Source organism: Xenopus tropicalis, chromosome 2 (genome assembly GCF_000004195.4).
Source record: "Xenopus tropicalis strain Nigerian chromosome 2, UCB_Xtro_10.0, whole genome shotgun sequence".
Lineage (NCBI taxonomy): Eukaryota > Metazoa > Chordata > Amphibia > Anura > Pipidae > Xenopus > Xenopus tropicalis.
In genome coordinates, this window is record NC_030678.2 from 116035121 (window position 1) to 116051694 (window position 16574).

A 16574-nucleotide genomic window follows, 5' to 3' on the forward strand; every position below is an offset into this window, starting at 1 on the left:
GATGTCACGAAGGGGCGTGTCTAGCTGCGGTTTACATCAAGGACCCGCCCACTATGAAACAACCTGAGAAAGCTGCTGTCAGAATGGAAATTGAGAGATATGCCACAGAGTGAGTGAAATGTTAACATACATTTATGAGGTTACCTGTGTAATTAAAATGGCGTTCCATATAGCGGCTGGAACTATCACCGGCATTAGCCGCTGATAATATGTACAGTCACTTCCGGGTCAGGGGGCACAATAGCCGGTTTCCGGGGGAGTTAAGCGAGAGTAATTTTGTCTTTGCAGGAGCACAATTGTGTAGGAAAGCGAAATGCAATTTTCTTACTTAATTTGTTGTTAAGATATGAATGTTTTGCTTTTATTTTCAGGGTAAGTACATGACACCATCTCTGGGCAGGTTGTATTGCGCGCTTGAATGGAAACTCACGTGTTTCTTGGTCAGTGTTTAATGCTTTAGGCTTTAGGACAGTAGTCTTCACAGTAAGGATGAAGTTCTGCAAAGGGGATGACCAGTCCAAAACTGTCATTTTGTGTAATGTGAGAAAATGTAATCCTACACAACTTTCCAATACATTTAAATTGAAAAAAAAGTTTTTTTAAATAATTGTTATCGAAATATGTATTTGCTACTCCTTTCTATTCTTTACACTCACTTCTGGTTTAAACTTTTGAGTTTGTATTAGGACTACCACTCTACAGAAAATTCCAATTTCACAAAAAAAAGTTACTACTATGGTCTTAGTCTGGACTCTTCCCCAATTCTCTCCCTAATCCTAGAGTGCTGGCATTCATTACATTAAAATTCATTGCCGACACATTTTGCTCATGGCAATGCATATAGTATTTATGCAACCTTTTTAACAGTTGATACATTCCATCTTATTCTTCTTAGTCTTCTTAGAAATGAAGCAACAAATGTAGCAAATTGTAACACTGTAGAGAGCCTGCATCTTGATTTTGAGGCACTACAGTAAAATACTATATAAAAAGATTTACATTTAAAATTAAAGGGGTGGTTCAGTTTTGAATTGAGTTTGGTTTTAGCAGCTATCTGGTTTCTAGAGTCCAAATTACCTTAGCAACCAGGGAGTGGTTTGAATGAGAGGCTGGTATATGAATAGGAGAGGACCTATTCAGTAATAATAACAAAATTGTAATCTCACAGGGCAATAGTTTTCTGAAAGCTACAAAAGGTTAGAAGAAAACCGCAAATAATTAAAAAAAAACCTATAAATATTGAAGACAAATTGAAAGGTTGCTTAGAATTGGCCATTCAATAACATACTAAAAGTTACCTTAAAGGTTAACCACCCCTTTAAATCTTACAAAAAGTTAAACAATCTAATTGTTGACGATGTGCGTGAAAACAAATTAATGGAAAAACGGTTTCTAAGGCAAACTACCCTTTTTAAACAGTAGTATAGAATTTTTTCTCAGTGTTTGATGCTGTCACTTTTAACTCATTGTAGTTGTAATATTCTGATTGAACACCCTTTTGTCAAACTACAGTGTGTCTGTATTAACTGGAAACAGTGTAAATGTTAACCCAGTTAAAAAAAATAAAATAAATAATTGTTGGAAGATGATGCTTATCCTACAAGACTGGATTTAGCACACTTGGACCCTGTACTAGTTGCTTGCCCGATGAAAAGTGTTAAGAACAGGGCTGGCCTGCACCAGTCCAAAGTACTTTCTGCATAAGCACTAAGACATTTATGTAAAACACAAGGCCCGGGGGCCAAATCCGGCCCACCTGGCTGTTTTATGTGGCCCTTGGTGAGTGTCTGACCATCCAGCCTGATCAATTTCCATTTTTCTCACATAGTAACTAAGACTAAGGGGTATATTTATCATGCTGTGTAAAAAGTGGAGTGAAGCATTACCAGTAATGTTGCCCAAGGCATCCAATCAGTAATCGGATTTCAACAGTAGCAAAGCATCTATTGGCTGCTATGAGCAACATCACCGATAATGTCTTCTCCACTTTTTACACATTGTGATAAATATACCCCTTAGTATCTTCTTACTAAGTATATTAATGAAAAAATTTGGCCCGCGACTTAGCCTGTGTTTTAGATTTCATCCCCCTTATGTGATTGGGTTTGACACCCCTGCACTAAGAGGTATGCTCCTAGCCCTCTTAGTGCTCTCACACTTTGGCCTAAGGGCATTATTAATGGCTTTTGACTTCTGCATCTTCTGTTTTATGCCTATGCAGAGATACATTAGCATCATTATCGCTGTTTGAAAATAGCTGTTGTAGTCTTATGTCTTTTAGTAGTTTCAAATAACATTGGATAACTTATTATTATTTCAGAAAAACTGAATGTTGAGTAACCAGAAGAGTACATGTGCATTCCTTATGTAACCGAATAAAGAAAAAAAAAATCTATCTGGAGGAAATATGGCACACATTACCATAAATCAATATTTGCAACAGGTATGGTTTCCTTAAGAAGATGATTGAATTTGGGGTATTGTTTGTAATTCTAACTCAAAAATTGATATAGTGATTGGCATTTGTCTGTGTATTATGCCCATGCAGGATAATTTGCTCTTCTGCAAAAAATAGGCTTTCATGTAAAAGGCAGTTGATCCTGCTCTGACTTGTGAGATAAGTAGTATGATCCAAGTAGTGTGATCCTTTTATATCTCCTACAGCTATATTACTAAACAGTACATGATATAAAGCAGCTTTTCTCTTTTAAGGCAATCTGTTCACAGAATCTTATTAAAAACCGTCCTTTGTTTTTAGGTGCAAGAAGCTATTGACTCTAAAAATGGCTACAACTGTGCAGACCTAGTTTCATTCAGACATCCTCATGTTGCAAATGCTCGACTACAGGTAGGAAAGCCTTCTTTATTTTTTATTACAATAACCTAAAACACATATTTGTATTGCTAGAAGTTAAATTTAAGAGGAATTATATTCCAACGCCTTCTGTTGGGTACCCCCTTTTGATTGTAAGCACTAATAAGTTTTGTCCTTTTCACCCTGTTAGTGGTGGTTTCACAATAATAATATGATGGGTATCTAGAAGCTCTGTAGAAGTAACAGAAAAATAAGATTCCAGTTGATTTAAAACAATTTCAAGTGCTCAGCAATAGTCTATAAATATCACAATGCAATTATGTTTACAAGTCTTAACAATATAGTGTCCTGTCCCAGAGTCTACATATATATGTGTATATAGAGCGCATATAGACAGAGAGGGTGAGAGCTTGAATGCAAAAGGTTGGGCACCCCTTGCCAAATTACATATCCGATTTATTTTGGTTAAAACCTTGTCAACGGTTAAACATGGAGGTGGATGCATTATGCTTGGGGTTGCGTGGCAGACACACAGAAAACATTGTATGTGCAGAGGGAAGAATGGATTTTACTAATAGCAAATACTGAATGCTAGTGTGAAACGGCTAAGAAGCTAAAGCTGAAAATGGGATGGCTCCTACATAGACAGTAATCCTACACAGCCAATGTGAGCTAAACACAAAAAAAAACAATTCTACCCCTCACTAATACTAGCTCTATCCTGCACAAAGTTTAATATTTTAAATGCTTTATATAAAAAAAAAAAAAAAAAAACCTTGCTAATATTCCGGCCTAAAGGTGAAAGGGCGATACTCATTGTGCAGGATCTAACATGCGGTGCGCACATTTTCCCTCTAGCCCGAACAAGTAGAGAAAAACCACAAGTCAACTGTTGTGGCTGTGTAATTGATTTCTGTAAGAGCTGCGAGCAGTGAAGAGCGCCCTGACTTTATGGGTTTTTTTTTTTTAACAAGGTTGTAGTCCTTAAAGGAACAGTTGAGTGAAAAAATTAAACTGGGTAAAATGGATAGACTGCACAAAATAAAAAATATTTGCAATATAGTTAGGCAAAAATGTAATCTATAAAAGCTGGAGTGGACAGATGTCTAACATAATAGCCAGAACTCCCTGCTTTCAGCTCTCTAACCTCTTAGTTAGTCAGTGACTTTGGGGGGCCCACATGGAACATAACTGTTCAGTTAGTTTGTGAGCAAGCAGGTTAGATTGAAATGCAAACTAACTGAACAGTTATGCCCCATATGATTGTTTACTGTGTGCTAACAGCTTAGAGCTGTGGTAAAGGAGGAAGTAGTGTTCTGGCCATTATGTTAGACATCTGCCCACTCCAGCCCTTATAGATTACATTTTTTAGATAGAAAAGGCATTTGCAAGCTGAGATTGTACTTTCTTTGTTCATATGTATTAAAGTTTGTGAAATAAAAAGTGACTGTGCCCCAAAGGACATTTAAACCCTACATTTTCCTACCATGTATGAAAGTTGGGCACATCTTCCCCAACAGGACAGCATCATCTGTACTGCAAATATCCCCTCCACATTTTCCTAAAACAAATAGCCACTTTCTCCGGTAGCTATTATCCTTCTCACACATCACCAGTAATTTTTACATCTGCAAACAGCACATGTGCACTGTAAAGTTCATGCAATTAAGAATGCAGAACTTTTAATAAAATAAAGTCCTGTTGGATTGAGCACTGTAATGCTCAGCAAAGTTAGTCTGGAGGAAAAAAAAACAGGTTCTCCAGCAGAGTTTCTTAATTGGGTCCTAGACTGGAGGGTTTGTTTGGTAATCTCAGTTTGAGAAGAACTGAGCATGTTCTGGAGCCAACAGTCAAAGTAAATTCCTAACTGGAGAAGTAATCCTAACTAATTATTGGGATCCTGCAGCTGTACGACTAACCTTTTAACAACCAGAGTGGCAGGTATTTAAAGGTTTTAAAGAGGCTATTCACAGATTATTTTTTCTGTGGTGGGGTTTACATGTCCTTTAATTTTTGTAAATATGATGATTTTTGTAACTCAATAATTCCTGTAGTAGTTACTTTTCACATACAAAATGAACTGTGTATGTAATTTTGCAAGGAGTGCCCAAATTTTTGCTTTCAACTGTAGCTGAGCTGCTATACATAAGTCCTTATTTCACATGTTATCACCATGCCAGACATGTAGGGTCATACAGAGCCTTGGCTTAATCGTTTTTTATAAGAACAATGTATCTAACAGATTACTGGCTCCTAATATGTTCTTGTGTTTTGCATTCATAAGATCTCATAAAGATATACAGTTGTGCTTGAAATTTGTAAACCCTTTAAAATTTTCTATATTTTGTGGCCTAAAACATTATTAAAACATAATTGCACAAAAAGTGCATTGAAAGATATAAGAAATATATATTAACATTAGCAGTCTCATAGTTCTGCACATTTTTATTAATGCTTTTTTGTGTTAGTTGTCTTCACCAGAGGAAAAGTGTCAGCAGGTACTCGAACCACCTTATGATGAAATGTTTGCAGCACACCTACGGTAAGAATGTGTGGGATATGTCATTTGTACTGCTCTCCATGCGGTTCATATTACAGTTCAAATTACATTTTTTTATGGTTCTCAAAAGCATTTTCTGTTTTTAAACATTTTTTAGTTTATGCTTAGTTTTTTTTTTTTTTTATCAAATATGATTTTGCATTAACATTCAGTGAGTGAAAAATAGGAAGATGGCAAACTTAAAAATAAATTCATTTTTTATTTAAAGGAGAGATATAGGATAAAGAAAAACCTAATTTTGTAGACAATTATGAATAATCTAAAGTGCTGTTTCACTTTGCACTAAAAATTAATACCATCTGTAAAAGTGCCCCTTTTATTGGAGCTCCTTATCGAACCTCTCAGGTCCCTGTCCGTGTTTCAGATGAGGGGTGGGCGTGTCCTAACAGTCCCTACCCCCTGTACAGCCTGGAAAAGAAGGCAGCACGAAGTGGAACAGATGGGTGGGACCAGTGAGGTTTTAGGAGAAAATTTAATAAATCAGCCGGAAGCACTACTTTATAGAGCATATTCTTTCTATATTTAGATGAGTACAATGAATCTTTACAATATAGTTTTTTTTGACGCTATGTCCCTTTTAAATCTGTTTTTGTTCTTTTTCTAGGTGCATTAATGCAGTGTCCAACCATGACTTTGTTGAGGCATACAAATATCAAACGCTTGTTGTGCAATATCCTTCACTTTAATATAGTATCAAACATAAATATTTTGAGAACTATCCTTATACACCTTTAGGCTGATGCCACACATGGCGTTTTTACGCTGCGTATTTTCTCAGCCTAAAAACGCAGCACAAGCCACACAGCCCCTGACTATGGGGTTTTTCAGCCTAGTACTGGTGACGTAGCAAATCCCGTTTCCCATGGTGCTAATAGTGCGAAATAGTAAAAAACGCTGTGTATTTCCTCTAGGTCTGGCATCTGCCTTTGTGTATACATAGGAATAGGTTGCTGTACAAATAATGGCGTATTTCGGCAAACGCTTGAAAAATCCTTGGTAAGGCGTTTTCTAGCGTATTTACGCATTGTGTGGTTTCCTCGAGTCTTTTCAAGTTATTTCTATGGATGATGATATTGTGCATTTTTCAGCTGCCGAGAGAATTAGAAAATACGCAGCGTAAAAACGCCACGTGTGGCATCAGCCTAATTCTCCTAGTTTCTATAAGCCTGCCTAGCATACTGCTGAATCATCAACACTCTTATTGGTTCTTTTTAAGTCGGCATTTGAAAATTCCTGTATCGGCCATTTTAGCAGCCAGGACATTGAATAAATGAATATATTGCTGTTTTGTCATTCATACACAAGCAATATTTGTATTTTTGCTGTTTACAAGATTAGTTTTTAGTGCATAGGTTATGTGAAGGGGCTGAAAAAATTAAGGATTCATAGGTCAATTTGAATTAAAAAGGATTGTACAGGTATAGCATTTAGTATGCAGAATGCTCGGGACCTGCGGTTTTCCGGATAAGGGATATTTAAATGACCACTTAATTTGGGTCACCAAACCTTGTCTGCTAAAAAATAATTTAAACATTAAACCCATTTGGATTGTTTTACCTCCAATAAGATTTATATTTTTTGTTTTTGTTTTTATTACTATAGCAAAAAAGGAAATTACTTAGAAATTAAGTTAGAATTATTTGCTTGAAATAGATTCTTTGAGATGGCTTCGCCCTAATTCCCTTTCTTGATAATGGATTTTCTTATAACAGATGCTATACCTGTATACAATTCCAGTTATTAAATTTTTTATGTCACTTTGCCATAAGTGACCTGAAACAATATCTAGTATGATAGGGGAGCTATAACGGTTGTTAAAAGGGTGTAATGAACTGGCATAGAAATTTTGTTTGTAGATAATCAATTATTTATATAACGCCAGCAACTTATGCAGCGTTGCACAATAAATTTACACAAAAAGGGATCTTAAAAAGTTCAACAAACAAGGGTATACAGGGTAACAATAAGATCAGAGGATCCTGCTCACAAGAGCTTACAATCTACAGGGGTTAGGTGTACATTGAAACAAAAGGAATGCGGATATTGACTGATGATTTATGATACATATATAAATGTCTGATCAGTTTAGATACATTGCATATGCTTCCCTAAACAGATGGGTCTTTAGGAACATTTGAAAGTTTGGAAGGAAGGGGAGAGTCTGATTAGTCGAGGCAGAGAAATTCAGATACAGGTAGAAGCCCGGAAGAAGTGAAGAGACGAACGTCAGAGGCAGAGTGTAGGTTGTATGAAGGGATTAGAGCTGAGATGTAGTAAGGGCCTTATATGTAAGTGTTAGTAATTTGTATTTGATTCTAGAGGAGATTGGGAGCCAATGATATGCATAGGGGAGCGATAGATGAATGAGTCTGGCAGCAGGGTTTAGAACAGATTGTAGTTGTGAAAGGCGATGTGTTGGGATGCCTTTAAGGAGTAAGTTACGGTAGTCAAGGCAGGAAATAAGAGGCTGGATGAGTGTTTTAGTTGTGTCTAAACTGAGGTAAGGGCATATTCCGGCATTGTTGTGCAGGTGATTACGACAAGATTTGGAAAGTGATTGGGTGTGTGGTATAAAAGACAGGTGGAAGTCAAAGATAATTCCTAAGCAGTGCTTGATCAGTCCTCAGAGTGTCTGCACTCAAATGCAAAAATTGTTTGCAAAGCTAAACTAAATATACAACAACAACTATTATCAGACCAGCACACCCTATTTATATCAGGCTTATCCAGGGATTTGTAGAGAGAAATATGCTCTTTATGAAGGTTTCACTTTTCATTTGTTGCTGGTTGAACGTAAATCCATGAGATTGACATTTGCTTTTCTTAACACACATCACATCTTTTCTGAAAAGCTTTCAAGCTCATAAAGAAGAAAACTGGTGAGTACCATTTAGAATGTACTAGACCTCAAAAGTATGACAAAAAACTGGAGATATACTATTTCATGCTGGAATTGTGTGTCTGTTAAACCTATAAAACCTTTAGTTTTTGTTTTGCCTATTAGCTTAATGGATTCTTTCTGGTAGGGGCAGACGTGGCCAGTTGTGATAGTGATTCTGTTTGTGTCCACTGGCAGATGTATTGAAGCATTTTAAATATTTGCCTACAAGGCTCCATAGTTTATATTGCTGCAGACAGCACATTGTAAGTTTCCCAACAGAAGTTAGGGTTTCAGTACCAGGTATCAGGAAAAGGTAGCATATATATAATATAGATTTCCTACCTATTTGGGGAGAAAGAAGTGTAATATTGAGGTAGGTTTGGGGAGTTTAACCCTTTATCTGCCCTTTGAAAAGACTGAGCCCAGACTGAGCATCAGTACTAGAATAACACTATGGCAAATAACTATTGCTGCACTTTATCTAATCTGACCTTTATACTTGTTTATTAGCAAATTACACTATTTACTGTTTCTTTAATAATTTAGTATCTTGCCATTTCTTTTTATATTCACATTTGGTTATTGTGTATTTTCTTTGTATATTAGGGCCTTGCCTATTATGTACTCCATCACACTTGACTTAAGAATATTTGCTAACAATGTAAGTAAATCAATCATCTTGTAATTTTCACTTCATTTTTTGAAAACTTGCACCGTAAACAGCTTGGTTAAACCAACAGTTATCTTTGTCTGCCTCCAGCTAGCTCTTGCTCAGATTAAGTAACAGTAGTTGGTGATACTTGATGCAACCATGGCTGTCTGGCTCTGACTTTAGAAAAGCAGTAGTTCACCTTTACACAGCTTTCTGCTTTCAACTAGTATCCTGCAAAAATAGCATTTCATATTTATTTTTGCAATCTTTCATTTTTTAATGTTTTTTTGTTTTTCTTTCATATGTTTAATAGTAGCAGCTCACTATGCCTTGTCACTGAATGTCAAAACTATTTAGTTTAATACATCAAAAGACATTTCACAGCAGCAGCTTCAGCTCCTACTGAGCATGCTCACTTCTCTGAGCCTTTTTTAAAATCGGCAACAGAGCAGCTATTACAGCTTGATACATACTGTAGGTTCTGCCATTTCTCTGCTGCTACTGAACTTGCTGAGATGGTTTTTGAACTGTTACTGGGAAACATGAGGGGAGGGAACACAAAAATGTTTTTAATAGTACAAAATATACTGAAAAAGGGCATTATTTTTGCACTGCTTGAAAACAGTAAGGTTTTTGTGAAGGTAATCTACCCTTTTAGTTTTATATGGCAGTTGCTCCAATAAAAGTGTGCAGTTTAAATCTACAGCTCATATGTGGTTCTAACACATGATGTCTCTCTCTCTCTCTCCAGGCTGACCAGCAGCTAGTGAAGAAGGGAAAAGGTAAAGTGGGAGATATGCTTGAAAAAGCTGCTGAACTCCTGATGAGTTGCTTCAGAGTATGTGCAAGTGATACGTGAGTATAGGCCTTGGCTAAATGCTTTATTATGCCCCATAGATCACCCGCAAGAGGTATGAATTGGCAAGCAATTCGGCTCCTGTATTTAACAGAAAGGAAGAAATCTTTGAATAGCAATAATGTGCTTTACAAAGCTTCAACATGCCTGTTGATTTATAAACGCTATGCAAACAGATGAGAACTTATGATAAAAAAAGGTGATGATTTATAGTCCTTTACAGGGAAAGCAACATGCTAGCTTCTGATAATTAATAAAATAATACAAAAAAGATTGTTCTTATAGAGAAAGATATATCTTATCAAAAGTCTTAGTTTCCTTAAAAAACTGATTAAATCTTTGTTTTCAAATAGCCGTGCTTCTTTTGAGGATTCCAAAAAATGGGGAATGTTATTTCTTGTGAATCAACTTTTCAAGATTTATTTCAAGGTATGCTTTGTAACAGAAAAAACTTGCTATGTACATACTTGGGTGTATGAATTGCATGCATTCCAGTAAAACAGCCTCTAATTAACAACCTTGGTGTTACTTCTAGATCAGCAAGCTCCACCTATGCAAACCTCTAATCAGAGCAATTGACAGTTCCAATTTTAAGGAAGAATACACCATGGCACAAAGGGTCACATACAAGTATTATGTTGGTCGGAAATCCATGTTTGACAGTGATTTCAAGAAAGGTAAATAACTTAAATTTAAGAGTGCAGAATATGTGATAAAACAGAAGTAAACAATGCATTTCTGTATATTATATAGTAAATTATGTAACCCCTGTTGTAAAATATAAGGATATAAGGAGTTTCATGACTATATTAAGACATGTGGCTGAAGGCTGAGCGCTTTTATAAAGGTCATGGAACTCCAACCTGACTTATAATAGCCTGATATTTTACTAGAGGGTGTTATTTATTATAATACACCAGTTTCAGTAAGTTATGTAACATCACTAAGCTAGCACCTTTTTTTTAAGGATATATTTTACAGGATATTCTTGGCTCTTGTGTAGTTATACCTGTATCTTTGCCTTCATATTTGATCTGATAGAGATTAGGTAGGTTTTAATGTGGCCATACACATGCCGATAAAAGCTGCTGACTTGGTCCCAGGGCCAAACGATTGGATTAGCTCAATATTTACTTACATGAAGATGGGCATATCAGTAAGAGGTCCATTTGTTTGGCTGTCTGACCAAGCAGATCCTTACATGTATGGCCAGCTTTACTTAGGTGAAAGATTAACTTTTTCTTGCTCTGCCCTTCTAGCTGAAGAGTATTTATCATTTGCCTTTGAGCACTGTCACCGATCCAGCCAGAAAAACAAGCGGATGATCCTTATTTACTTATTACCAGTGAAAATGTTATTGGTGAGTACGGTTACTTTTTAAATAAGGCTATAGAGCCTGTTTTATATTAAAGAAATACTGTCATGGGAAAACATGTTTTTTTCAATACTGTCATGGGAAAACATGTTTTTTTCAAAACACATCAGTTAATAGCGCTTCTCCATAAGAATCCTGCTTTGAAATCTGTTTTTTAAAAGTGCAAGTGCAGATTTTTTTAATATTTCATTTTGAAATTTCACATGGGGCTAGCCAATATTTTTCATTTCCTGGAGTGCCACAGCCATGTGACCTGTGCTCTGATAAACTTCAGTCCCACTTTACTGCTGAGCTGCACTTTAAAGTGATATCCCCCCCCCTCCTTTCCTCCCCAGCAGCCGATAAACGGAACAATGGGAAGGTAGCAAGATAGCAGCTCCCAGTAGATATCAGAATAGCACTCAATAGTAAGAAATCCAAGTCCGTCTTGGGACTCCTCCAGTTACATGGGAGTAGGAGAAACAATAGGTCAATCTGAAAGCAGTTCTATTGTGTAGCGCTGGATCCTTCTGAAAGCTCAGACTCGGGCACAATGCACGATGACTGCAAAAAAAAAAGTAAATTAAATAAAAAATAAAATAAATATACCTTTAGATAAACCTTTAGAAATACACATTTAAAAGTACACCATAAAAATTATGACAGAATCTCTTTAATATGTATTGTCACGTCATATTTTGAAGTTACTTTTTATTCATAAAGTTTTTAAGAGTACAAAGTAATGCACACACTAGCAGAAAAAATATGCACAATGCCAAATGTTTCCTGAAATGATTTTTCAGTCAAGCATTCATATACAGCAGGGATCCCCAACCTTTCTTACTCGTGAGCCACAGTCAAATATAAAAAGACTTGGAGAGCAACACAAGCATCATAAAAGTTCATGGAGGAGCCATATAAGGGCTGTGATTGGCTATTAGGGGCCTCTATGCACACTGTCAGCCTACAGGAGGCTTTATTTGGTAGTAAATCTTGTTTTTATTCAATCAAAACTTGCCCCCAAGTCAGAAATTCAGAAATAACTACTTGGTTTGGGGGCACTGAGAGCAACATCCAAGGGGTTGGGGAGCAACATGTTGCCCCCGAGCCACTGGTTGGGGATCACTGATGTACAGTATGTTTGCAAAAAAGAGTTTTGTTATAAAAGCCTTGTAAATCCTTTGCATAACTGTTGTTGATATTTTATAACATGATATGGACCCTTACATTGTAAAGTTTACTGGGACAGGGTCTAATGATATTAATGCCCCTCTATTGATAAGTATTGTTATACATTTAGTTGCTTACCAAGTAAAATATTCCTTTCTTCTCAGGGTCATATGCCAGCAATTCAGCTGTTGAAAAAATATGATCTGATGCAGTTTGCCGAAGTAACAAAAGCTGTCAGGTATTGCACATTAAACAATTTCTTTGAAAAACATATTGTTCTGCTGGGCAAGGGATAATGGGTACGCTATATACTTTATCCAATTTATTTGAAGATACCTATTAAGATTTAGCCCAATAAATTCTAAACAAGTACAATAATGCACAATGTGGCTTTCAATGTTGATGTTAGTATAAAACTAGCCCTGTGTTATTCATATGATGTTTTGGTTGTATGTTGCTCTAAACATAACGTGTAATGGTAATATTGAAAATAATCGCTAATATTTGAAACAAGGGAATCCTATTTATGGTGCTATTCTAACAGTGTAATGGTTCTATTTGTAAGTACTGCCTTTATACAATGAATGATTTCATATAGCATAGGGCCTGATTCAGTTTATTATATTAACATAATTAGTTTTGTTTGTGTTTTTGTTTTTTTGTTCCTTTTTACAGTGAAGGCAACCTGCTGTTACTGACCGAGGCTTTGTCCAAGCATGAGACCTTCTTTATTCGTTGTGGTATTTTTCTGATACTAGAGAATCTGAAGATTATCAGCTATAGGAACCTCTTTAAAAAAGTGTGAGTTTACAGCTTTGTTTTCCCAGGAGTCCACACTAATATTGTGCATGGTCCATGGCAGTTTTTTTTTTTTTTTTTGTTTGTTTTTTTTAGCTGAAATTAGACAAAATTATTGTACAGGAATCATTTTAAAGAATCATAGGTTAATGAGTTTTTGGTTAAATAGTACAGACAAGGGTGGCATGCCATGGCAGAAATTCTAAAATAGTATCTTCTTAATTGTGCTTTAGTACGAGCAATTTTTATGCTGTAGGGGCTGATATATTAATAATCATTGTTTTTTGTGAATGTAACAATTTTCCCTATTTAACAATTTATATTCTGCACTAGAAGTAGGGTGAACTAGAATTCTAGTGTGGAAAATAATAACCTGAACCCTTTCTAAACCCTTACTAAACACTGAACTCTTACCCTAACGTGATTTACATCAGTGATTAAGAATTCAGATATATGTTATAGCACTAACAATCACTTGGACCCATTAAGGGAATTGTTCTAATAATGTTTTGGAGCTAAAATTCCCTGCTTTACCCATGCCTTATTCTTGCTGTAAAAAAAATGCCATTTGTGTGTTTTACAGGTACCTTCTACTAAAAACTCACCAACTTTCTTTGGATGCATTCTTAGTTGCACTGAAGTTTATGGAAGTAGAAGACATAGATCTTGCCGAAGTTCAATGTATTATAGCTAATCTTATTTATATGGTACGAATGTATTTTGTGTACTAAACTGTTTCATTCTCAAAATTATCTGTCAATTATATTACAAATTCAATGTCTACATCATACTAAGAGAACTAAGTGATACTGATAAGGGTGCAGGCACATGTAGCAGAAATACCCATAAAAACGCGAGACTTTCAAACTCTCGCTCTTTTATGCTTATTTCCGCTACATGTGCCTGCACCCAAGCGTATTCCATTCATTCGGGTGCAGGCACAAGTTGGAGGCGTAGGGCAGGCGTAGGAAGTTTTTTTCCCGCTTGCCGAAAATATCCGCCCTACGCCTCGTCTGACATCAGCATTAGTCCCAGATTTGTACAGAAACATGTAATTATTACTTCATGACACTTCCTGGCACTAATTTAATATGTGGAAATCTAACAATTTGCAAACAGGCAAAGTTGTGTTGTGCCATGTTATGTTAGCTTTGTCTAGATGTTTTAGTCAGAAGCAGGCCTTGACAAAGCTTCATTAACATTCAGTAACAGCCTTGGCTTCGATGCCTGTTTGTAGTCACTTCCTGTGTGCTACATTCATAAACAAAGGACATACCACTTACAAATATACACGTAGCACACCAAGGTACATTTTGTTAAATTATGTAAATTTTGACATATTTTGTCATATAAGAATCAACACTTGAAAACCCAGTTTCAGTAGTGTTTGGTTTATGGATTAATGTATTTACAAGAGTTGTCAGTCATATCAAATTTTCCACTGTCTTGTACCTGTTTGATTTTGACATTCCTTTTTTTCTTGCATTCTAATAGGTTTAACAATATTTTCCCTTTCTTTCTTTAACAGGGTCACATTAAAGGCTATATATCTCATCAGCATCAAAAGCTTGTGGTCAGCAAGCAAAATCCTTTTCCACCTTTGTCCACAGTCTGCTAGCTTCTGCAGTTTTTAAAGATGAATTGAATGCGAGAGAACTCCTATTCTTTTGAATATCATCATTTAGAGATATCAGATTTACCTTTTATAATGGCAACAACTTACTTTTTATTCAAACTACTAATAGCAAAAAGACAAAAGATACTTTTTTAAAAGGGATGAGAAAAAGGACACGCTCTTACATTTTTTAACACCTTTTATAAGGTCCCCATTTTTGTAATGCTGCATGATGTTCCAAAATCAGCTGTAATGCTTTCCAGTTCCAGTGACATGATATAAACTATATGCCTTATTGCCCGGGTGGGGAGAGTAAAGGTGTTCACTAGATTGTACATTATTTTTCTGTGTATAGATTCTCCTGCTGAATAAAGTAACTTTTTTTTGTATTAAGGAATGCTTGACAATTTAAAAAAAATAATGTGAAATATATTCATGCAGTATGTCAGAAGCCGTAGCTAAGATTACGTAAGCTTTTCATTTGTAGTTTGTACTGATCCTGGTAACCATAAAGAAAAAAACAGAACAGAATTTCTGTTTTGAATATTTTTAGTTCAAATGCCAACGTAAACCAGCTGGAGATTGTCTTAAATATCGCTGTCTATAAGCAGCTTTTGGCAGGTTGTACATTGAACTACCCCTTTAAGAAATTATCTGTTAAAGGAACAGTAACATCAAAAAAATTAAAGTGTTTTAAAGTAATTAAAATATAATGTGCTGTTGCTCTACAAAAAACTGGTGTTTTTGCTACAGAAAAGCTACTATATAAATAAGCTGCTGTGTAGCCATGGGGGCAGCCATTCAAGCTGGAAAAAAGGAGAAAAGGCACAGGTTACATAGCAGATAACTAGTAGATAAGCCCCATATAATGGGAGTTTATCTGCTATCTGCTATGTAACCTGTGCCCTTTCTCCTTTGAATGGCTGCCCCCATGGCTACACAACAGCTTATATAAACTATAGTAGTCTTTCTGAGGCAAACACACCAGTTGTAGCAATGCAGGGCAACAGTACATTATACTGTACAGGTATGGGATCCCTTATCCGGAAACCCGATATCCAGAAAGCTCCGAATTACGGAAAGCCTGTCTCCAATAGACTCCATTATAAGCAAATAATTCAGATTTTAAAAATTGATTTCCGTTTTCTCTGTAAAAATAAAACAGTGCTTTGTATTTGATCCAAACTAAGATATAATTAATCCTTACTGGATGCAAAATAATCTTATTGAGTTTAATGTTTTATTGATTTTTTTATAGACTTAAGGTATGAAGATCCAAATTATGGAAAGACCCCTTATCCAGAATACCCTTGGTCCCGTGCATTCTGGATAACTGGTCCTATACCTGTAATTACTTTTATATACTTTCATTTTTTGGTGTTACTGTTCCTTTAAGTTTCAGTGGATTTTCCCAAATGGAATCTAAAACATTACCTGTAGTGATGAGTGAATCTGTCCCATATAGATCTCAAAAAATTAGCGAAAGTGCTAAAAAAAAAAAAAAAAAATTTTGACACTGGCAACTTTTTTTGATGCAACCTTGAATTTTTTTTTTACATGATCTCGACTTTTTCTCTGCAAAATTTTGTGTTGTCTAATTTTTGAGGAAGTTTCGCAAAAATATTCGGCAATGGTGAAATGCAGAATTTTTGCAGCGAATCCATGCCTGGCAAAAAATTTGCTCATCACTAATTACTTGTACTATAAATTTAAAGGGATTCTGTCATGATTTTTATGGGGGGGGAGGTGGTTTAGGGACATAGCAAATAATTCACTCTACCATTTAAAATGTTATTCTTGAACCAACATATTAATGTTTTTTTTTAGTTGTAATATTGATGTGCCATCTCAGTGCATTGTGCCCGATTCTGAG

General features: G+C 35.8%; 2 protein-coding genes across 5 annotated transcripts in view; one reads left to right on the forward strand and one right to left on the reverse strand.

The window, feature by feature from the left end:
• Positions 1 to 163, reverse strand: part of cul4a (cullin 4A) — a 34746-nt gene extending 34583 nt beyond the window's left edge. The window contains exon 1 of the mRNA XM_018091228.2: positions 145 to 163. The gene's annotated coding sequence lies outside the window, so the exon portion shown is untranslated. The remainder of the gene's footprint in view (positions 1 to 144) is intronic.
• pcid2 (PCI domain containing 2) lies at positions 14 to 15094 on the forward strand. Of its 4 annotated transcripts, none has more exons than XM_012956988.3 (15): positions 14 to 109; positions 2321 to 2443; positions 2759 to 2848; positions 5284 to 5357; positions 5980 to 6045; positions 8213 to 8254; positions 8863 to 8917; positions 9660 to 9763; positions 10118 to 10193; positions 10300 to 10441; positions 11024 to 11124; positions 12453 to 12526; positions 12964 to 13089; positions 13670 to 13793; positions 14615 to 15094. In XM_012956988.3, the coding sequence occupies exons 2-15, from the start codon at positions 2408 to 2410 to the stop codon at positions 14702 to 14704; spliced, it is 1200 nt and encodes a 399-aa protein (XP_012812442.1). In that variant the 5' UTR covers positions 14 to 109; positions 2321 to 2407; the 3' UTR covers positions 14705 to 15094.
• The last annotated feature ends 1480 nt before the right edge of the window (positions 15095 to 16574 follow it).

Bases quoted from the DNA above. Each gene is read 5' to 3' on its own strand.
- pcid2 (XM_012956988.3), top strand. From the start codon at position 2,408: ATGGCACACATTACCATAAATCAATATTTGCAACAG. The intron at 2,849-5,283 runs GTAGGAAAGCCT...TTTTTGTGTTAG, and splicing joins TTGCAAATGCTCGACTACAG to TTGTCTTCACCAGAGGAAAA. The intron at 9,764-10,117 runs GTGAGTATAGGC...GTTTTCAAATAG, and splicing joins AGAGTATGTGCAAGTGATAC to CCGTGCTTCTTTTGAGGATT.